The 24,450-nt window shown below is 35.4% G+C and overlaps 2 protein-coding genes across 4 annotated transcripts; one reads left to right on the plus strand and one right to left on the minus strand.

Annotated features, from left to right (window-relative positions):
- Window positions 1–734: 734 nt before the first annotated feature.
- On the plus strand, window positions 735–13,892 carry LOC122029428 (ubiquitin receptor RAD23b-like). 3 transcript variants are annotated; one of them, XR_006125056.1, is made up of 14 exons: window positions 735–919; window positions 1,504–1,665; window positions 3,359–3,397; window positions 3,473–3,567; window positions 3,666–3,719; window positions 5,437–5,605; window positions 5,737–5,886; window positions 5,977–6,042; window positions 6,604–6,651; window positions 6,720–6,829; window positions 7,413–7,494; window positions 7,585–7,699; window positions 8,547–8,650; window positions 13,822–13,892. XR_006125056.1 is itself a non-coding variant. In XM_042588410.1 (13 exons), the coding sequence occupies exons 1-12, from the start codon at window positions 854–856 to the stop codon at window positions 7,696–7,698; spliced, it is 1,155 nt and encodes a 384-aa protein (XP_042444344.1). In that variant the 5' UTR covers window positions 735–853; the 3' UTR covers window position 7,699; window positions 8,089–8,453. The 3 variants fall into 3 exon arrangements, 2 of the variants coding, with proteins under 2 accessions (XP_042444344.1, XP_042444345.1); XM_042588410.1 differs by lacking the exons at window positions 8,547–8,650; window positions 13,822–13,892 and adding an exon at window positions 8,089–8,453; XM_042588411.1 differs by lacking the exons at window positions 3,666–3,719; window positions 8,547–8,650; window positions 13,822–13,892 and adding an exon at window positions 8,089–8,453.
- Window positions 13,893–14,734: 842 nt separating this feature from the next.
- LOC122029427 (autophagy-related protein 11-like) lies at window positions 14,735–21,133 on the minus strand. Its single transcript, XM_042588409.1, has 5 exons — window positions 19,782–21,133; window positions 18,015–19,701; window positions 16,232–16,452; window positions 15,395–15,599; window positions 14,735–15,245 (listed from the first exon to the last, which is right to left on the minus strand). Exons 1-5 carry the CDS (start codon window positions 20,753–20,755, stop codon window positions 14,850–14,852), a joined length of 3,483 nt encoding a protein of 1,160 aa, XP_042444343.1. The 5' UTR covers window positions 20,756–21,133; the 3' UTR covers window positions 14,735–14,849.
- Window positions 21,134–24,450: the final 3,317 nt, after the last annotated feature.

The raw sequence follows: 24,450 nt of genomic DNA on the forward strand, positions 1-24,450 counted from the left end.
AAAAAATATTTGCATCTGAATTCCTATTTTCTTACACTTTTATTACTGTTCTTCTTCCACTTTCAAGAGAGAGGAGACTGATTTGAGTGTCAGAGGGCCTAGTCAGAGATTCTCATCCCGGTCTTAGGTCACTAATGCTTTATTGGTTCGTCTGATTGTGCGCAGGATCATTGAGGAGTTTCTTTAGATCTCGAGAAATTTATTATCCTTTGACCAACCACCTGTCGAAGTCAGCGCCCCATCTTATAGCCTTCAGACATGATCATTATACATCAATATATTTTGAGAATTATTAAATATTTATTTTATAAGGAACAAATTTAATCAGCCACTTAATTTATAAATAATAATAAATAATTAATCATGTAGTTGATATTAATATGAGTATATGTAAAAAATATATATATATATATATATATATATATATATATATATATATATATATATATATATATATATATAATATGGTATGCTGCATAATTTTTTACACGCTCCTTGCGCAACTACCACTGTGACAATCCGAATCAGCATTTTTATTTTTTTTTGGTCAACTTTTTTATATATTATCAGTGTATTGGGAGAAAATGCCTTCATAATTTATCCGTCAGTATTTTACTATAAGGCCGGTACTATATTTTTTTTATCCAATAATATATAATTAAATTTACAAAGCATTGAGGGATCATTTTCTAAAAACAAAACATTTCGAGGGCGCATTGAACTTTCACCCCAACAAAATTCCTCTGTTTTCTCTTTCACGTTTGGGATCTCAGTTTGTTCCTTCGAGTTCGAATTAGGGTTCACTCTTCGTCTCGCGCTCGCGCTCGGGGCGGCGAAAAGTGATTCGATCGCCATGAAGCTGACGGTGAAGACGCTCAAGGGCACCCACTTCGAAATCCGAGTTCAGCCCAATGATACGGTACTGTAACCCTTCCGCATGGTTTGTTTTCTCGTTGATTTTTTTCTGGTTTATGTTTTCCAAAAAATGAAGTCATCTATTTGCCAGTTACCAGCGCTAATGCAGTTTTCTGTCGAGGAATACAGTTCCACATGCATTTGACTTTTCCATTGAGTGGTCGAATCTGGTCTTTTTTGGCTTTCCAAAATCTGGTCTTTGGGATATTAGTTGACTTGAAGTGGTATTTTAAATGCTTTTATTGCTACACTATTATCAATTGCAGCTCTTTTCTGAACTTTGAATTTCTAAAGATTCCAATCGAGTGAACATCCCATGGACAGGTTATAGCCTCTAATAATTATCAAAAGTTCTGTGAGGGCATATACAGTTGCTCATTTGTCTGCCATATTAGAAACATGAAGAATATTTATTTGAAAGTCATTTGGAGTTATGCTGAAACTAGAATAGTGGTTAAGCTTGGTTTCTACTGATTGAATAATTTTGTTTGACTGCGTGTTCTAGATCCTATTTAAGGTAGCTTTAATTTTCAGCAGCTTTAATCATCTAGTTGTACCTGGATTGCATATCTTATTTCAATTTTGCAGATTATAGCTGTGAAGAAGAACATCGAACAAGTACAAGGGAAAGATAACTATCCATGGGGACAGCAGTTGCTAATTCACAATGGAAAAGTTTTGAAGGATGAAACCACACTTGAAGAGAACAAAGTTCGGGAAGATGGTTTTCTTGTTGTCATGCTTAGCAAGGTACTCACCTTAATTGTCAGTATTATTCACATGAGTCTGAGCTTCTGCTACTTAATCAGGACACTAGTTTATGCATAATTTGGACTGTAACTATATGTAGCTTGTTGCAGATTCAGAAGAATATGTATACATTTGGCATGATAACATATTACTGAAGTATTTCAAACTTGTTTATATAATTAGTAAAGTCATGCATTAAACTTTTCATGGATTATCTGTGGATATACAATTACCTCATTCATGTAATTCATAGCGGTGAAAGATAATAGCACTAGGATTGTCTGCTTGGGTCATAGTATCCCCCCTCACCTTACACTCTTTTGAGAATTGAATTTAGTGCAAGCTAGTCCACCTCCTTTTTAGCTATTGTGAGAAAATTTTCCTTTAATAGTTTTCCAGAATCTATTGAACCTTTTTAAATTTGGAAAAAAAGCGATTCAAGTCTTATCATTGTAACCATTTTTTTTTTGTTCCACTTCTAACTATGCTTACAGAGATCTAGGTTATGAAACTTGAGAGTGAGGGTCTGACACGGATGTGGAAGTCTTCGACAAGGGTGTGGATCCATGTGTTGTATGAGCATTGATAATTAACGCGGATACAAAGAGAGTAAATGAGAATTCTTTCAAAATGATCCTTAATATTTGCTCTACCAGTTTTATTGTTTACCTTTTTAGATTGCGAATCTTGCACTTTTGCTAATTCCTGTCAGAATCTTCACCTTTCTGAGACTAATATACACCTACATAGTACACATGCATGGGTGTGAATGCCATATCATGTGAATTTTAAGTATGTTCCTAATGGCAATATAAGTAATTAAGTATTATGCTCTGTATACTGATTCTGAACAAATTATTATTGTTAAATTTTTGGACAAGTTAGTACATAAGAGGTCGGTAGGTTGCTCACTATAGGATGCTTGCAAGTGTTCTTTACAAAAAGAAGTTATATAAAAATGAAGTATCCATTGCTTAAATAACTAAACTACAAGTTGTGTGATTTCTTTCTAATATTATTTTGTTTTTCAATTTTTTGTTAAATGTATTATGCTGACACTGCCCAGTTGGACTCAATTGTCTTCACTAAATCTTCATTGTAAATTGAAGGATTTGAACTTATATATTCTTGTTATTGTTCCACATTTTGTTTTTGGTTGTTGTATGGCATGCAAAATTATAGTTGCAATACTATTACCACTTTCAATGCTTTTGCTAAGAATGGTTTTGTAGCTTGGGAGCATGTTGTAGGCAATCAAATGCTTGCGAGCAGTTCTTTCTAGAAATTTTCTTCCAAAAAGTTCATTCTGCACACTACTAGATACTTCTGGTTTGCATACATCACATGTGATGAATGTAAATGGTATAGGCTTATCTCATCTACAAAGTTTGAGAAATTTACTTCTAATCCTGTACATTCTTTTTATAATTTACTGTTTTAAGATATATGTTATCTAGTTTACATGCTCTGCTGAATGTTCTTTTCTTTCCTTTTTGTTTTAAAATTATTTTTGGATGTCTAGTAACACAATTATCGAAGCATAAACTTCCATTTCTGCTGAATGGACTAATTACAATATTTCCTTCTTTTTTTTTTCTTTCTTGTTTTTATTATGTCAACCTCCACATATGTAATGGTTATGTTGATTTCTTATTGTTGTATTTAATGTACTTACTACTTCAAAATCTTTTAGAGTAAAGCTGCAAGCACCAGTGGAGCTTCCCCTGCTCAGGTTTTTTTTTTCTTACATTACCTGTCTCACTACAAAGAGTTAGTGACCACCTTAATCTGATACTTGCGTTGATAGCCATCGGCAACATCTGTAGTCCAGCACCCTGCACTTAAAGATGCTCCCTCACAAGCTCCATCACAAGTGCCATCAGAAGTTCCAGCACAACCCATGTCAGTATTCTTAATTGTACTACTATTCTTCCAATACTCTATAATAACCACCATAGTTTCTCAATTGATACTCGTGCCTTTTTACAATCTTATTTTAGCGTGGCAGATAATTCATCAAATACACCAGCTAGATCTCAAGGCCCAAATGCAGAGTACATGTTTATTATTGTTATTACTTTTATGCTCCACCATTTGTACATACCAATTCAATTGCATTAGGCATTGAGAATCCCAGAGATAGTCACTGCAGTGTATCTATGTTTGTAATATTTTTTTCCCCTTTTACTTTGAATTCTCTAGATGCACTTAGTGCAAAGATTTTGGCTTAAAGTTGTGTTGCCAATACATGACTCAACATCAGTTTATTGTGCCCTGTTTTTATCCCTTCCTTGTTGAGTCATGTCTCTTGTGGTTTATGTGATACGATATCACTAGTAATATTCAAATCAATTAATTTAGATCTTATAATACATCTTCCATTCAACTCTTCTAATTATAAATTTTATTAATTGCCTTTAAAGACATCCATACACTCTGAACCCATTTTCTCTCTTCTTTTTTTTTGTTTGTTGGAGATCTTTGACGCAAGTATTTTCTATTTAATCTTTTCTATTGCATTTACTATTTATGGAAAATCATGTGCTTCCTTTATTATGTCAACGATGAAGTTATTTTGGTATACTAAACCAGCAAGTTTCTTATATTGTTTGTTTCATTTGGCCATTGATTTGCAAAAAAATCTTTGTTTAGGAATTCAAGTATGTTGTTTTGAATTCCAGTAATGAATTCAAAGTTCTTTAAAAGCCTCCTGATACTAGTAATCAATGTTTAGGAATTGATCTTAGTTAATCCCTTATCTGCTGCTTACCAATTGCCTTCCGCCGAAATGTTTCTTCTGGTGTGGTGATCCCGTAAACATTGTCTTACAATTTAAAGGCATTAGTCAATTAGGTCCTAAAGAGATGATAGGGTCTATACTTGGGGTCAAATAAGGCGCATATTTTCATATTATCAAATATAATTGGAGCTATGTAATTGATTCATATTATCAATAAGGTTTTTAGAGTTCTCCTTTTCTTATTTAAATGCAAAATAGAAAGTGAACTATGTCACATAAATGTACATATAAAAAATGAGGAGATATGACTCTTGAAATATATTTATTTGATGTGTCAATGTCAGCATAACTTTTTCCTATTGTTATTATGAATATTAGCAATAATTGTTGAATGTGGTCATCAAGTTGATAGACAATTTTGAAATGGATCTTTCTCAATTTTAAATTCTTAACAATTGCATGTTTTTAGTGTATTCTGTTGTATAAAAATCAATGAAGGGAAAAAATCTATATAGCAATCCTTAGGACTACCATGGCTAGATGGTGCTGATGATTGATATAAAGTTCTCTTTTACTATGAAGGGTTTGAATGGACCATCAAGGCATTAACCAAGCAAACAAAGAAAGAGGGGGATTTTATTTCTTTGCTGTTTTAAAATTCATCAATAGAGCATATGTTAATACATGGTGGCAAAAGGCAATTCACTCGTCCCAGCACCTCTGCTTGCCTGTCCCAGGCCAACAAGCATATAATACATGATTCTATATATGGATGGTCAGCGTCCTGTTCATATGCCTATTTCTGAATTAGGGATCTTAGCTATCTAATTCTTTAGGTTTTCCTTGACACCACTAGTAGATTTCTTTTGTCTGTTGATGTAGAAACTATCATTCTTCAACCCTTTGCGCTGCATATATGTACCAGAAAATGCTTCGTCTAATTTGTCTAGAATTCTATGATACTGGAGGTGAATCATGCATAATATTTCTTTTTTCAAATCCAATGTAAATTCCTAAATATATATCTGCAGTCTGTCTGATGCCCAAGCTGCATCAAATTTAGTTGAAGGGAGTAACATGGAACAAACGATTGACCAATTGTTGGAGATGGGCGGTGGCAATTGGGACAGAGACACAATTTTGCGTGCACTTCGTGCTGCTTACAACAATCCTGAAAGAGCTGTGGAATACCTATATTCTGTATGTGTCGTTCACATGCCATCTGTGCATAACTCGCATTACACCCAAACAAAACTGATGATATTAACTTATAAATATCTGATGATCCAAACTAAGATACTCGCTGGTTACATCTTTCAATTCTTGTATAGGGCATTCCAATAACAGCTGAAATTGCACTTCCGGGCGATCATTTCCCTTCATCTGTGGTATCTTCTCAAGGTGCTGATACAGCTGATGTGGCTGCTGCAGGGCCTCTCTTTGGAGTACCAAATTCCTCTCCTTTGAACATGTTCCCTCAGGTTCAATGATCCACCTGATTACTTTTATGTGATGCTTGTTTTGACAGGTGTGGTATGTGAATAAAAGCAGTGTCATTTTTTTTGTGGCAGGGCAATAGTAATTCTGAAGGTGGTGCTGGAGGTGGATCTCTTGATTTCCTCAGAAATAACCAACAAGTTTGTCAACTCATGCTTCATGCTTTAATCATTTTTTTACAGAACTAATCATCCTGTACAATTGGAAACAATTTGCTAAGTTTAAATGTAAGAGAGAGGTTTATTGACAGTTCTGAATGTATATCTCCTAATATACCTGGTTGAAAAAGAATTATAATCTGTACAGAAGTTTCTTCAAAACACATGACTACTAGGTGATAGTAGAAAAATATGAGTTTACAACCTCTGACTAGGAATTGAATGGCTAGTCCTATAACCAGTTTAATTTTTGTCGCCAAAGTATAGGGATCAGTTAGAACTTGTGTGCTTTAGCACTATTAGTTATTGAAACTTTAATTGGAATATGCAGCGTAATTGGGTCCTTAAAAAACTGATAGACTTTGCTAATTGACTAATAGGAGCTTTGTCATTGTATTTTGGAATTAGGAACTTTCCGAACATCCAATTGCTCAGAATCACTGTTTTCTTATTCTAACTTCCTTATTGTTTTTGCAGTTCTTAGAATTTAGAGCAATGGTTAATGCAAGTTTTCTTATTCAAACTTCCTTATTGTTTTTGCAGTTCTTAGAATTTAGAGCAATGGTTCATGCAAATCCACAAATATTGCAGGTTCAGTACTTTCATCTGAGGTAATTTGTTACAACATAGTATGCTTCTTACTAGATCTTTGCTTGCAGCCAATGCTTCAGGAATTAAGCAAACAAAACCCTCAACTGTTGAGATTAATACAGGAGCATCATGAAGAGTTTCTTCAGTTAATGAATGAACCTATTGAAGGTCTTGAAGGGTGAGTCAATGATTTTGCAATTCAAATTTATTGACATGGTGTTGTTGAGACTAAGAGAAATTTCTTATTTCTAATTCGTGGTTACCTTGCATTGGATGTCATGTAGCATAATTTATAAGTATCTAGTGGGTCTCTAGTACATTTAATGTAGGATCTTGGTAAAAGAAACATTAAGCCCTTAAGTGAGAAGCCCATGAATTCAGGTCACAATTTTTTATTTTTTATTTTTAAAAAAATCAAATTGACAAAACAAGAGAATGTATATCCAGATATTTATTTATCTTTGAGAGAGATTCCATTATTCGATATGTGCTCCATGTTCATGATCTAGTTTGCCAGAGAAGAAATAATATAGTAGTGTCTTTATTACATTTTTGTCTTTTGCTTCTCAGGGTCCAAGGGATGGATTTTGAGGCTATTCTGAACTTTCCTATACCTGCATGATTGTTGGTAGCTTTATTAAAATGATCATATAGCTAGAAGTGCATGATTATAGTTGCAAACTCATTGTTGTTTCTTTATGTCTCAAATTATTCCCGATGTCTTGAAGCTTTTTGAGTCTTTTAATATAAAAAATCTTCAGGGATCTGTTTGATCAACCTGATCAAGATGAGATGCCTCACACCATAAGTGTGACGCCCGAAGAACAGGCGGCCATGGAACGAGTATGCTTTATTTTGTTGCAATTGGACTACCATATTGGCAATACATTATGCATGCTAAATCTATTGCCTAATGCACTTCACAATGTTCAGCTTGAAGCATTGGGTTTTGACCGAGCACGAGTTATCGAAGCTTTCCTAGCCTGCGACAGGAACGAGGAATTGGCAGCAAACTATTTACTTGAGCATTATGGAGAAGAAGATTAAGGTACTATGAGAGTTGTTTTCCCATTTGATCAATGGGCTAAATGATTTCATTCTCATCTGTGGACTCACATTATACACATACCATCACTCAAAGGAAAACAACCCAAGGTAACTTCTTTGTTGTTTAAGGTAAACAATCAACGCCGCCTCCGCTTATTCCAGTTTATCACAACTCAAATCTGCACAATACAACATCCTAAAGTATGAAATTAATCATTTAATTATTTCCTTATTAACATGACTACTCAGTATTAGGCGGCGTCAATACAGTTTTGTTCCTGCGGAGTTTCCCTACTATGTAGTTTTGATCTATGTTCTAACAGTTGACATTTTCTGATCATGGCTGGCTCTACGCGATCTCTGAATAATTTTTTATGGGTTTTGTATTAGGGTTTTGGTATGTGCCAAGATAATTATGATCACATGGATTTTTCTGCTAATTCACTCCCTGGAATTTCGAAACAACCTCCATCTGACTATGCTCATGCCGCTTCGCTTGATGATGAATTAATTGATTGCTTGTTGGAGAAATTTGTACTTTGAAGGTGATAGAAATTGTATCAGGTAGGGTAAGTGGCCACCTTATTCATAGATATTCTTTCCAAAAAATTTAACCAGTGGCGATAAACTGATGTTCATCTTCGGCGGATAATGTAAACTTCTCTTCATTCTTCACATGTATCTTTTCTTTTTTGAAACATGATGTTCTTCCTAAATATTGATATTGGCTGTAATTTAATTGTGATTTAGGTCCACTTGTTTACTGAAAAATAATTCATCCAAATAATGCGCCTTGTACTTGATGAAAAAACATTGGATGAAATTTATCGTTTTTACTTGTCGATCAGAATGCGCAAACCTTTCAAGATGTGGTCCGGGCTTCGGAATGTGAATCCTTTACAAGAGATGAAGGTGAGCAATGAAGTCTTCATGATCAGTGCTTCTTCAGAAGGTAAATGACATTTTTTTTCTTCATGTTTCCCCATTCCTGCTCGTCCTAATCTTCTTTGATCGCCCTCGTTGGTGGTTTTGAATCGTCTATTGATTATATCGAACTAGTTGAACCAATCGGCCCCATTCTAAGAACATCGCATGTATTATTGCTTCTAGAAATTGAAGTTGACATTCCATCTTACATTGTGAGAAAAATATTGGATCGAGCTTGTAGTGGATCACAATATTGTAGATAAACATTAGGTAGAAGATCACATCATAGCCTAATTGCTTCAATTATTATTATAGCTATTCTTTTCCCATTAAGTGGAATGTGATGGGAGATAGTAATACTCTGGAATTTAAAATTATTTAAACACAAAAAAGATATTTTAATGATTTAAAATATGTATAATTTGGAAGGTGGTGCGAAATTTGTCCAATTTAAGTGTTCAAAGTCAATATATGTTTGACTATTAGGCGGTGGAAAGTTTTTCTAAAGTCTACATAATTATTAGAAGGGTGTTTTGTTGGACCTAGTGTGCGGCCTTGTATATTCACACGCGTACTCAATCACCTGTGCTGGGTGTTTATAATATATATACAAGAGTGGCAAAAAGACGATATCGCTCGCCCTCAGTGTTCTCGTCGTACCACACCTAAGGTCTTTATGAGGGAGATAAATCATGGTATCTGGAGAAATTAGTGTACAGTGGGATATAATATATATACAAGAGATCTTAAGGAAGGAGTGTTTATAATATATATACAAGAGATCTTGAGGAAGGAGGATTGAGTTATAGAAAATAGTTTTAATTTTTAAGTATTTTTTTATTTTTTTTAGTGGGGTAAAATTTTAATATTTTTATAATTTTATATATCTCAACGGCATGCTGTTGAACGCATGTCATAATCGATTCTATATTAAATTTATAAAAATAAATACTATACTTAATTAGGTAACGAATTTTATATTAAACTAATAAGAATAAATATTATACTTAATTTAGCTAAAAGATTGTACATAAATTGGATAAGAATGTGTCAGATTCATACAATAGTACAATGTTAGAGTGAGAATCCCAGTAAGCTACTGTAACAGATTCCTCGTTATAAAAAAATTAATTTAATATTCATACTTGATCTTAGTTAAAAAGTCGAAAAAATTATGTTTTCTAAGTTCGCCGGCCCAAGGTATTTATAGAATCTTCACTGTTTGTAATGTTGTCAATTTTAAAATGTGGGAAGAGAACTTTAGATTTGTAATTGATTAATGAAAAAAAATTTTAATAATATGTCGCAGCTGAGTGTAGAACGATCCTTGATTGATTATAATATGTCGCAACTGAGTCTTGAATTGTAGATCTCTGACTGATTAATGAGAAAATTTTTTAATAATACGCCGCAGCTGAGTCTTGAACTGTAGATCACTATTACATATTGATTAATGAAAATTTTTTTTAATAATATACTGCAGCTGAAAATTAATGCGTTTGTGAACATTAAAATTATTTTTGTGTAAACAGAAAAAAGGGTATTAATATAATTTTATTTTAGATTTTACCAAAATTATTTAGTAAAAAGGGCATATGCTTAATAAAATAATAAGATATATATATATATATGTCATGTATATTTAAATTATTTTTGTTTTAAATTTTTTTTATTTAATACTATAATCTATTTCTAAATACTAAAGGTAAAATTCTAAATGACCTACTGCAAGCTAAAACAATAAAAAATAAAATAAAATAAAATAATTGCCATCTCAAGTTAGCAACGCTCCATAAGGGTAGTCTACAGGGTAAAACTAATCAGAGTTTTTTTCCTTTGTGGTTTTTACTAAGGTGCTTGGAATTGATTAGGAACCTCAATACATGTAAAGATTTTTTTTTAACTTTGAGATTAAATTAATTAGATTTTACCTTTATAGTTTTGGGGTTGTGTTGTAGTGTTAAAGTTAAATAAAAAAATAAATGTTCATAGGATATAGTATATAGTATTTATTGTGCATAGTTTTTTTTATTATTTTTTTAAGCTTTGGATTTAGGATTTGGAGGCTAAGGTTTAGGGTTTAGGATATAATATTTAAGGTGCATATTTTTTTTAAAAAAAAATTTAGGGTTTAAGCTTTAGAATTTAGGGTATAATATTTAGGTCGGTAGGATCTAAGAAATTTAGGATTTTTTTAAAATAAAAAAAAAAGTTACGCTAAACTAAAGCTCAAGTGCCTATATATATATATATATATATATATATATATATATATATATATATATATATATATATATATAGGGCAAGTTACCATCTAACTATGCTATCGACTTTGGGGCTTTCTAAAGTCTACATATGTGGTAAGGGTGACTCTCTGACTCTAGGCCCTCCTCCAAACTCATCCCAAGGCAATTGTAAGAGAGGAAAATCATGACCAAACAACGTCTTTTTAGAGAGAGATTTTATTCTTCAGAGGATTTCTCTGAGAATTTGACCTCTACTTTCATATGATAATTTATCATCCAAGTACTAACTCGATTACATGTGAGGACTTTCTCAAGTCTACATATTGAGAAAAATGTGATATTGCTCATCCCAAGTGGTTCAGTATCGTCAGCCCCTTGATAATATATAGACAGATAAATTACGGGGGACATTTTATCCTAGTGCAGTAACCTTTTTCATGGGAGAAGTCAAGCATCCTACAATAGCCCTTTACATGGAGAAATTACGCATCCAACAAAACATTTTGCATTCGCTGGGAGTTGATATCAAGATTTATTAGAGTAAACATCAATACAAATACTAACTATGCCAATCCAAGGACCTTTCTAAAGTTTACGTAAAAATGATGAACTAGGTAACATTGAATCTGGGGCAATCAGTCCAATTCTACGGAAGTTTCTTATTAGCCATTAGAGTAAATTTGAAAACGCTCATGGCGGATGACATATAAGCCTAATATCTCATGATTACGTACCCCATTTAAAGAATTTTTTTTATAATATAATGTAGCTGAGGATTGAACTGTAAATGACTGGATGATCCTGAGGGTCTTTCTATCAGCTACGTAAGATGCCAACCGGTTTTTTATAATAAATTGAATGTGTTCGTATTATCTTTAGGGTGGTAGCATTTCGCTTTCCTCATTTATTTGGTCAGTATCTATTGTCATATTGACCTTTAACACTAGGAGCTATGCGATCGTTTGCTAGGGTTCAATATAATGGTAAAAGATGAGATGAACTCATATGCAATGAGAGTTTAATTCTCTCTTAAAATATATCATACATCCAAGGGTTTGATTTGCTCATGATATTGGACCGTCCACTAGACTCTATATATGCTCTTTGAATATATTCTGATGGGATTAAATCCATTATCTTCAAAATTAGTTGGATTCCTACCTATCTTACAATCTATTTTGGATAGGGATTATTATTGCTAAAATAATATATATTTTAACCGAGGGTTGTTGTGTGATAATATATATAGTTTAGGGTCAAAATAGAATTTTGGTTAACTTTATGGATGTGTGGGCCATGTTCTTAAACCCCCTTGGCCAATTGCGTATTACCGAATTTGCCCCTCGATCCTCACGGATAATATGTGGCTCTTCTCCGTTCTCCTCGACGATCGCAGGAAGCCTCCGCCTGGTCTCCGGTCGGAGCTCGTCGCGGATCTGGCAATCGTCGGCGAGAAGTTTACCGTCGCCTTCCTTATTTTCCTCATCATTGAATAGGGGTTCTCATTCTTCAGGTACGTTGCCGATCCCGCCTCGAGTTGCGATCTTTCTTTTTTGTTTCGATGCTCGGTGATTTTTTTTTCCATAGATGATTGCGCTACTGCGGATCCATTGGGTTTTTCTTGGGAACTTGCTTTTCCGGGTTCGCTTCTTTGCGAGGCGGAAGATCTATGACGCGTTTTCTGTTTTAGAAGTGGCGAAATGGAACCTTGAATGATAGGGCTTCCACCTTTCTGCTTCTGATTCTTGTGCTGTGGGATACGGATCTGTGGAAGCCTTTTTCTTCGTTTACGAAGAATCCATGATAAGGAAGGACTTACCTGAGCTATTTACGAGACAAATGGTTGAAACACCGGGAGTAGAATCGATTTGATTGCAAGTGGACGAGTCGGGGAAATGATTTCCGCTCATTGCAAGTGGAAATTGCTTTCCCTCAAAATACACTTTTTTTAAAAATTTTAAATTGTTCACGAGTAACAAACTTTCCCAAGGATACAAATTTCTCTCATGAACTCTAAACAGAACATTGGAGATGTGATCTTACTTTGAGACACATTGAATTCATGGTGGTGTTCATCTTGAGTTTTCTATAAAAGGTCATCTCCAAATTTCCCAACCTATGCATTTATAGCTTGAGATGCAGTGCCCAAACTTGTATAGACTTTAGTGCCAATTTCCATGTTCTATGTACCATTTGATCCTTATCCATACTTAACTTCAGGAAAGGAATGATGTCAGCTTAGATTCATTCAATTCTTTAACTGGTATATTGTTTGATATCTTCTGTTACAATTAATCTTTGTATCATGTTTATAGATCAACCTAAATTCATGCATGGTTTGGTTTCTGCCTTCCAATATGAAATAATATTCTCAAAATAATAATCTCTATGATGCTAAATTAAGTTTGATTAGTCTATGATGCATAATTGCAGTAATTTAAAATATATGGGATGATAAACTAGAACATTGAACGAAGGGGAACCTTTGCACAACACTAAAGTTATTGCCGTGTGACCTTGTGGTCACTGGTTTGAGTCGCGGAAATAACCTCTTGCAATGCTCAATAAATCTAATGTGGTTCAATCCTTCCTCGGGACTTTATGCACCGAGCTGCTCTTTAAACCAGAACATTGAACACGGATGTCCTTTCCTTTTCTCAACTCATGAGGTTTTCTGTCATACTGTTGAATGTAAACTCGATAAAATTGCATGCTTTCATTGGTTCTAAACCTGTTCTGTGTCGGTAGGTAGATATTTTACTTTATCGGAACTGCTTGATGATAGCCTCCTTGATCTTTATCTTTTTCTTGGCACATGAGGTTTCCTTGTATAATGTTCGATATAAACTAGGATAATGTTGCATGCTTTCTTCTGTTCTTATACCTGTTCAGTAATTGGACAAATGGAACTGTTGGATGATGTAGCTTCATTTTTCCTGTGTTTGTTCAGGGCTTCAACTAGTTTGCTGAAATCCAAACAGAATGGTTCTTGATACATTGTTGTCGCCTCATCGAAGGGCTCAAAACACTTTGTCTTTGACCTCTCAATCTAAGAAACAGATGTCGGGCCATTATGAGTTGGGCTCTTGGTCTACCCTTTTTGAGCGACACAGGTTCCTCCTAACAATGCTAGCTCTTCTGGCATTCCTATGCACCGTTTACCTCTACTTTGCAATCACATTGGGCGCTGCTGGCACCTGCTCAGCCTTGTCGGGAGCTGAAAAGGCACTTTGCGAAGCAAAGTCTGTGCTCAAGGGGAAACTAAAATTCTTCTGACTGCAAATTGTTTCTGCAGGATGCATTACTAGTTCATGGAGGCAAACTATAAAAACCTGGCCCCGACTCCCGATCCCTTGATTCGTAAAACCTTCGAGATACAGTGATACAAGCACGATGGAGATTCGATTGGTTATCGAGATGCCATTTTACCTGTGAAGTATGGTATGATACAGTTGTTGTACCCTATTTGAGACCTGATATATTCATATGACAATTAATTATTCTTACATTACTTGTGTTGAAGAGTAGAAAATAACAAAGGGCCTTGCTTCTCCTTCTTGTGCCAAAAGGTACTCGCTCAATTGTTTCTTCTGGTTCTTGCTTCATTATTTGCATATTGTATTATTGATAATTAGACAATAGATATGCTTAAAAAAATTCGGATATTTGTTATAATACGAAGTCTTGACGTAATAGTAAAATTATTAACATATGATTTGAAGGTCACAAATTTGAGTTACAAAAATAGTCCCTTGTAATGTAAGATAAGATTACGTATAATAGATCCTTCTTCAAAATTTACTTTGACGGGAGTTTCGTCCATTAGGCTGTACCATTATATGAAAAAAAAAGGAGGGAAACAATTCACATGCAAAGAAACATTAGAGAGTTCTTTTATGTACATCGCTACCCTTAAAGTGAATCCTATGTTATGTACAATTTTGATCTTCCTTCATTTCTGCGGCGATGGGGCAAAGATCAGGAAGCTGAATGAATCGTGTCAGGTAGCATCGCAATTGTCACTATGAAGTATTCACAACCTACGGGAAGATTATAAGGGTTCAATGCAGCGGCTGGTTCAATTGACTGATGGTTACCGGTTTCGCTGTTGTGTGAAGCCTCTAGTTGATCACCGTGCTGACTTCTGGGAGACAACACTGGTCGTACGACCTGTCGTTCGATATGCACTATCTGTCCGATCATGAATATTGGATTGATGGAGTATTGTTCCTTAAAGAGAGCGACAGACTCTTCGGAGAGGTAGTAGTTGGGGCAGTTTCGGTTGATTGCCTCGTAGTGTCCAGTGAAGTTCAAAACAAATGCAGCAAGCTCGCGAATTTTGAATCGACCAAAAGTAATTCTCTCCTTGTTCACCTGTGAGTTTACAATTGAAAGAAACATTAGATGGCATAACTAAGTTCACAAAACCAAACCACTCAGAGTATTCCAAGAGCTAATAACTAGAATCGATATCACAATCTTATCCTTATCGATTTATGCATTCAGAAGAATTTTCGACCCACCTGTTTCTCCAGTTGAAATTTGTTGTATAAGTTCGTAAGTTGCTCGTTCTTCTCTTCGAGTTCCCTAGAGAGATTCCCATGCGCAGCTTCTGCTCTTGAACAACGCTCAGAGAGCTCCGCGTGATGGCGAGACAAAAAGGTTACCTTGTCTATCAAAACTTTTATACATACTTGGAACTCCATGGTAGCGTCATCTTCATCCTCACTGGCAAAATTGAAAATGGAAGAGAAGAACAAATGTTTAGAGAAGGAACCGAAGATTTCAACGCGAATTAGTAAATAAAAAGAGTTAGTTGTCTTGAGCAAAAAAAAATTAAGTTTACTAATTCAGGGACCATCAAGAAGGGGATCTTCGACGCAATAGAGTTGTCATGTGACCTTGAAGTCACGGATTTAAATCGCGAAAACAACTTCTTGCAAAAATATATGGTACGATTGTGTATAATTGACCCAATACGGTCTAACCCATCTCTAAGACCTGCACCGACGGGAATTTCGTGTACCGGGTTATCTATCCATTTAGCCAACTCCACCTAATGGGATAAAACTTGATTTTGTTATAATTGAGGGACCATCGAACATAGACTAAGGAAAGAATTCAAACAGCAAGGTTGTGAAGTTGAATGGACTATGGAAAATCAGTCTTGAAGATGGCAATTCGATGTGTATCAAACAAGATGTAAAATAACACCGATAAATAAACAAATCACAGACGCAACTCCAGCAAGATAGGAACAGCAAAAAGAAACATATTTCTGAAAGGTTTCTTTCAGCAATGGTAATCGAACTGTAAATTCGGGGGAAAAAAATGAAAAAAAATAAACTCTCAGTGGATACCTGGGGAGAGACAGAGCAAAAGAATGTAATGAATCTGCAAAACTGGCAATGGCACCAGGAGCAGTAACACAGCTGCGAAATCGATCAAACAAACTATGCATCTTAACAGCTTTTGAGCGCAAAGCATTGTACTCCAACACCCTTCTGTCAGCGGCACAAAGGTTAGTGCGAGCATCTTCTCTAGCTTCATGCAGGCAATTCTCCAAATGCACGCAGTTCATCTTGCAGCAAGTAAAATTAAAAATTTTGTGAGATGTCTCAGATCCAGGAATGTACATCAAAAATAATGAACTCACTGCTACTGGATCAAGTATAAATAAAAAATGTGGAAGCATATTTCATTTTCATGAAGTTTTTGTCACAAAATTGATGAGAAACGACATGAAAAAAGTAGAAGTTTCAATCTCTGATTAGAACGATACGGTTTTAGTACTTTATTATGCCATGCCAATTTACAACTCTCCTCTTCCTCCTCCACAATTGTTTTTTAACTACATCGGCTGAGTCAAAGTTTCACTTCATTTAACGGGTTCTCTTCCTCCTCTTCTTCCTAGATCTAAATCTAATTTTGCCAGATCAAAAACAAAAAATCTTCTTTCCTTTTTCTATCATCTCTATGCTCCCTAACTGTCAGCCAATTTGCTTGTCTAGAAAGATTCCAACTTGGAATCTCTAGGTTGGCGAGAGACCAACTGATTTCCAACATACTTTTTTTTTTCTTTTCGATTTTGACACAATTCCATCTTGCACAACGGTAAAGTTACAGCCATATGACCTTTATGTCACGAGTTCGAGTTGCAAAAAAAGCCCCTTACAAAATACAAGGTAAGGGTACAATAGACCCAATGTGGTCCGATCCTTCCCCGGAACCTCTCACTGGCAGCAAGAGCTTCGTGCACCGGGCAGCCCTTTTGACACAATTCCATCAATGTCTTTCAAAATATAAGTCACTTCTAGAAGGAACTTCACCATTCCAACAACCCTTGAAAAGATGTTCAAGAAATCAGTCAAGATCAGATAAGTTGTCTATCCTGATTCACTCAGCCAACCCCCCAACTTCGTTTGACAGCCTTGTATCCTTCATAGTATCACGATTTACATTTCTTCCTTATCAACAATTACACATAGGCATTAAGTAGTTTTGGTTCTTGTAGTTTCCGAGTCAACTTTATGTTGTTTTAGAGGTGTGAGTCCTTCCGCAATATTACAATCAATTCAATGTTTAAACCAAGGAGGTTTCTCTTGAAGACTAATTCAATATTGTCATGAACTTCGAAAGGCAATGGAAAATTTACACAAAATCAGTTTAAAAAGAACCAAAAATCTATTAGAAATTGTTTTTTTTTTTGGAAGGTAAATATATATAAAGATCACAAAGATCACAAAGATCACAAGACTATTACAACTCTAGATGTCTATGACATGAAAAGCATCATCAGATCTAAACATCATCACAAAACTACCAACATCTAAGAAAAGAAAGACATCATGAAAGCAACTACTTCCCGACCGAGAGCTCTATCACTTGATGTCCACAAAGCGCCAAACACATATCTAGACCTTAATCTATTATAATTTGTTGGATGGCTGCAATGATGAGATACTGGTCTAGCAATTGTAAAAACCTACATAGTGTGTGGAGAACTTCGAGAAGACTGATAAGAGAAGCTTATCATAGCTCTAGGATATGAATGTCTCTTGATATAAACATGTCTGTATATACATAATGCATATATATGCGCTAGATATTCAACAGGGACTATCAACCAATCTAGAAACTAACCTGAGATTCATCAAGTAGGCTTCGATTCATCTCCTGTTCTTTCTTGACAGAGCTGAACTCCTCCATGGTCACTTTGAGTTTGTTTTCCAATTCATCACACTGCTTTGCCTTCTCCACCAGGGCATTTCGTAGGTCCAATACAAGGGCATCTTTGTTTTTTGATTCCATACCTAGCTCGTCAGAAGTTTCAATCGGTAAAATGTTCTCAGCAGTCCCAGCACCAATACTGGATGAATCCTTTGCCATGGTCAACTGGGATGTCATCATTTTCACTGTATCAACAAGAGGATCGACCTGGCTTTCATCCTGAGATTGCTCTAGCATTGAATCATCCATTAAATTATGTGTAGATTTAACAGCATGCAGATTAAGCATGCCAGAAAGATCACTCATATTCTCATCTCCACCTTCAGTTGCTTTACTCGCTTGTGCATAAACATGCTCCATCTTTGGATCCAACAAACCAGATGTGCTCGACACTTCGTCCATAGGCATGGTTAACATGTAAGGTATGCGTGCATCCCCTTCTCCAAAAATATCAAACTTATGGTTATCATTCTTGATGGCTGACATATCGGAATCAGAAGCGCCTTTACCTGCAAGTTTTTGCCCCTGCAGATACTGATCCGCCAATCTTTGTTCGAGCTCTTTGATCCTTTTTTTGTAAGACAAGCATTGCTCTTGCTTCATATTTAGCATAGACTGAAGATGATTGGCAAAATCATCCTTCAACCGAAGAGCCTCAGCTGTCTTCTCCTGCAGATTGTTCAACAAATCATCCTTTGTCAATTCATGTGAATCGTGTCCAGTATCAGCTTTGAGCACACAAATCATAGCGATCGCTGAAGCAAGTTCAGCTTTCAAATGTGCATTCTCCACTTCCATCTTACTAGTTCCAGCAATGCCCACAGATTCACAACCATCAAGAAAATCAACTTTATCCCCACTCTGTAATGAACTTTCTTCAGATTTAGTAATACTGCTGCTGCTACATGTAGCAGATAAACCTTTCTCTGGAGCATGCTTCTCAGGCATAGAGATCAATCCTACTAAGGACACTGGTGCGAAACGATCTACATCTACCATGTCGATCTCCAGCAAGTTTCCATCAAAAGGTGTTATATGCACGTCACACTGACTTGGCAAATCGAGCAATCCCATAGTGTTTAATAGATCATTAGGTATGTATTTGCTCCAAGTTTTCAAGAAGGACTCTCGTTGTCTGATCTCGGTTTCCCTCTCTGCTGCGAGCTTTTCTGCCAGCTGTCCAGCCAGGCCCATGTACAACTTCAAGCAAGATTTCCTTCTTACAATTTCGGCAAGGCATGCTCGATAAGCTTGCCCTACACCATTGACAAATTTTACATTTTCAAACTCCCTGTTTTGATGGCCCATTACCTCTTGAAACACATGAAGTTCATTGATCGTGTCTCTGATACCGAACTGAATCGACTTGACCTTCTGCATACTGAGATGAACCAACAAATTCATGTCGTTTTTCTTCGACTTGCACTTATCTAGCAACATTGACACAACATTATCACAATTCTGCATATTTGGAAGGTGATTTCTTTCGTGCACATCATAAATTCGGCCAAGGACTGACACAGCATCGTGCGGGAGAAGTGAGGGAGAAAGCGAGAGGTCTGAATCATCCACAAGTTTCATAGCAATTTCAACATCCTTACTGCACAAGAAGCATACATACAGCCCAACATTATAATTGATTCAACCCAATCTACAATGACATAGGAATAGAAATCTAACCTCAGTGCTTGCATTACGATTTTCTGATCATTGATAATCTTTTGATGATTTCTAATAGCATTCTCCAATTCTCCCCAACTAGCTGAGATCATAGATGAGATTAAGCTCTCAAACCTTCTCTTCAGCTCCACGAAACCCGTCTTCAACTCTGAAACTTTAGTTTCAAAGAGCCGGTGAGAACTAGAGCAACTATCCACACACTTTCTCTGGTCATTCTCCTTCACGAGATCGAGCAAGTGCTTGCGGTTCTTGGATTGCAATCTTGGGTGGAGCCTCAAGGACCTGAGCTTTTCAACATCGCTCTCGAAGTTCGCGAGGAGCTCAGAGTGGCTCTTGTGCTGCTGGGAAAAGCACCTGACGAATTCCGTGTACCGCAATTGCAGCTTCTTGAATGTGTGTTCAAGATTGCCTCGAGCAGTGTCCAATGCCCTCCCCTGCACCTGTTGCTCCCTCAGAAGCCTTCGGCATAGCTCCAACTTCGCCTGAGAGCGTCCGAACAAGGCGTTGGCGACCTGGAAGTGGTGCCGGAAGTGGCGCTCGTACGAAACCAACGCCTTCAGGGCGGGGTCCGGCGCATTGTCCAAAGGGTGGGGGTCGTTGGCCGGAGAAGGCGGCGGGGGGACGGCCGGCATGGGGACATCGATAGCTTCCAGTGGCGGCCTGGGGGAGTCGGCGTGGAGCCTGGCCTTGTTGTAGAGAAAGACCTCGCGGTCGTCCTGGGGGAGCTTGTAGTAGGACAAGGTCTGCTGTGCGTCCAGCGAGGTGTTGCGGCAGAGCAGGAGCTGGTCGGCCAAGGCGATGCCGCAGAGGGCCTCGATCGAGCGCTGGATGGCCTCGACGGGAGTAGACCCGCCGCACTGGAACTCCAAGCTGTGCCCGTTCTCGGCGACGTGGACCAGGAGCTTCTTCCCGAGGACCACGTCCTCGGCGGCGGCGGCGGCGGCGGTCGACGTTACCATCGACCCGGAGCTCATCTTCCCCGCCCCCAAATCGAAGCCCTAGTCGCCAAAAATCCACTCTTCACCCAAAAAAACAGCCAAAAAAAACCCTTTCCCCCTCAAATCCCCAAGCTCAACACAATCCACGCCCCAAATTCAAGCAAAGAATCCACAAAATAGCACGAATTGTACCAATCCATAAGATGAACAGGCGCGAATTCGCCGGCGACAACTCGTGACGATCGGAGGCGACCGAGTAAACGAATTTAAAGCGATTTTTACGAGATCACGATAGATTCCCAACAACAGCTGGGGAATTGGATGAAATCAAAACAGCCAATGCAATGATTGCGATTCCTCTCTCCGCGAGGATTTGCTTGAGAAGTTGGATAAAGATTGAGACAGTCTCCGAAGAAATTGTCCGGTTGTTTATAAATAATTGAACGAAACAGCGACGAGACCTTCAGGCGCGATAAAATCATCCACATTAACAATTAACAATTAACAATTAATGTTATGAAAAGAAATATTAAAATATTAACTTCTTAAAAAAATATATTTATTTTGTATTAAATTATCAAAATATTTTTTCGATCGGGACCTTTACTAAGTAACTCTCGAAATTAAATTAATGTTTTCTAAAATTTTTTATTCTCTTTAGTCTTATATTTTAAAATTAATAATACTGTAAATAAAAAAATTTAATAAATATTTTAGACTAATGACGTTAAAAAATATATTTTTCTTGATTTTTTTTGATAAAATTAAGTATGTTTCTAACGTACTCTTATTCAAATTATGTGTGATTTTTTATTTAAAATTAAATATAATATTTATTTTTATCGATAATATTTATGATATAAAAAATTAAATTAATTTTTTTTTATATAAAGGAGAGTAGGGACGAAAATAAATCATATTATGATATTATTTAATTATTTAATAAAAAATTTATTTATATATATTTATGTATTATATTATCTATCCGTACGATAGCTGATTTATATTAAAAAGTACAATTTATATATGATTTTGAATACATTACTGCAATTTATGAAAAATATGTACTTGATTTTTTTTAAAATTACTCAAAATGTATGGGTTAAAGGACGTATTTGTGTTTAAAATATCCCTTCGTCCATTATAATTTCAAATTAAATTGAATTAATTATTTTTACCCTAATCAACTAAACGATCACAAGTCCGTTGTAGGAGTCATAGTCACCGCTCAAACATTCATTCATTATGAATCATTAGGACTGTAAACGAGTCAAGTCGAACAAATTTTATGATTTTTAAATTTTATATTTAATAGGATAATTGAGTCAAGTTAAGTAAAATCTAAAATAATTAAGTTGTTACAATGATTATTCAAATTTAATTTAATTTTTATGAGCTTGAGTTTGATTAAAATTAATTTGAAATTTGATTTGTTTAGATGTTAATTATTGAATTGTTTAAGTATATTTGATTGTTGCAAAATTTTATAATTTTAAGATTATTAAGTTTAATAATATAAACTTGTTAATTTTAAAATTGTCTTTAATTATCTATAGATGAAAATTTCATTGATGAATATGATTTATATGTGAATAAACTCGAGTTGGCTCCACCACTAAATCTATCGTAGTGATTTATGTTTTAGTATAAGTTTGCCTACGATTTGACGCCTGTGAGCTTTGCTATGATTTTGTGGCTATGAGCCACATCATGATCTTGTAGTCGTGACTCACTATGATCTTTAGGATTATAAATGAACAAATATTTATAAATAAGTCGGTTTGATAAGTATTTATTTATGTTCATTTAATACACATGAAATTAATTAAATGAATAAATTTGAATAACTCTTTAAATTAAATGAACAAGTTAGAACACATGTATTTAGCTCCTTAATATTCATGAATAAGAAGTCCTCTCGGGATGATATAGTGGTCAGCGCATGAGGTGTTATCATCATGAGATATAGGGGTGTAAATGAGCCAAGCCGCTCGTGAGCTATTCGAAGTTCGATTCGATAAAAATTTGTTTGAACTCGTCTAATGAGTCTCGTTAAGATAAACAAACCAAATTCAAGCTTTACAATATTCGGCTCGTTAGTTCGTGAATATGTTTGTTAAGCTCATAAATCAATTTTTAAATAAAAAAATAATAGTTTTGATATTGAATTTATAGATTTTACACTCTACTTATGAAAAACATAGATAAATATATTAAATTTATTTATTAGAATAAAATTATAAATTTTAACCAGAATACTATAATTTTTTTACATTATATAATTTAGTTTTTAATGAATATTTAAATTTATAATTTATATTTATTAAGTTTGTTTAGGCTCGATAAAAGCTCGAATAAGCTCGTGAGCCATGAATATATTCGTTAAATAAAGTTCGAGCTCGACTTGATTATAAACGAGTCAAACTCAAACATCCAAGAGTTCGGCTCGGTTCGGCTTGATTACACTCCTAATGAGATATAAGGTTCGAATCTTAGCAAAATTTATGTGTTAGTCACTATTTCAAAAGTTAATAGTCATCCGTGATTTACTTCTTTGTGTTAGCTTGGGAGCTTGACTAGGGCGTTTTTGCCACCATGACTAGATTATGAACCATAAGCATTGATACTGATGCCATCATCTCGGATTAGCCCCTTCTTTCAAACATTGTCACCCCAAGCTAACCTCCTTCCGCTGATATCGATATCGTCATCCCGACTTAACTTTCTCTTTTCCTTATTTTTTTTTCCTTCCTCACTTGTAAATCTCTTTCTCGCCCTCATTGGACTCCCGGGCACGGCCTGAGTAGTCATAAATGTAATTCCACCCTTGGATGGAGCATAGTTTGGCCCTGAGTTTGTGGTCACAAAATCACTTTGCACTGAGCTTATGGTTGTCCCAAATTCATGATAATTTTAAAATATTTTTTTAATTAATTTTTAGCCAAGCCAGTCATGGCCGACATGAGTAGTTTACATTGATCAAGTAGAAAGCACATGTAACAGACGGTTTATCAACTCAACATTTTAAAATCAACAATTTATTATGAAAATTTTAATTCGTTGAAACTGAACTAAATTATAAGATAACTAAGAATTTGAGAAGATTCTACCATTTCAACGTTAACTCGGGACCACCAGGTGATGTGATTGATTGTGTTCAACTAAGCCACGACAACGTGAATAAATTGCATTCCGACTATTTCTAGGAACATTTTTCACATGTTTTTCACTAAAGGTGAAATCGAAAGTAACGGGAGAGATCTTCTGAATTATTGTGACAAAAGGTGAATATATTTATTCTCAATGTCTTATTAATTATCTTAGGATCAACACAGAGGAGATAAATCACAGACGACTACTAGTCTTTGGAATAATAACTAATACATAAAAAAGATATTTACCTCGATTTTATCGAGATTCGAATCTCAGATCTCATTGTGACAATACTTCATACACTAATCACTAGACCCATTCGAGAAGACAAGATCTACTAAATCATAAACTATGAGAGGAAGAATAATTATATTAATTAATTAATTTAGATAAATTTTATGTGTTTACATCTAAATTAATTAATCAATTCTTATGATTCATCCTTAGTCTGTAAAATACGGACCAAAGGCTTACCCCTAGAAAGTAATCATTCGCCAACTTGACGGCGACGTGTTGCAATTGACGGTGATAATGATAATTATTAAAGTGCATAATTATTTACTTTAATATTTTTAAAT

This window comes from Zingiber officinale, chromosome 10B (genome assembly GCF_018446385.1).
Source record: "Zingiber officinale cultivar Zhangliang chromosome 10B, Zo_v1.1, whole genome shotgun sequence".
In the NCBI taxonomy this organism is placed as follows: Eukaryota; Viridiplantae; Streptophyta; class Magnoliopsida; order Zingiberales; family Zingiberaceae; genus Zingiber; species Zingiber officinale.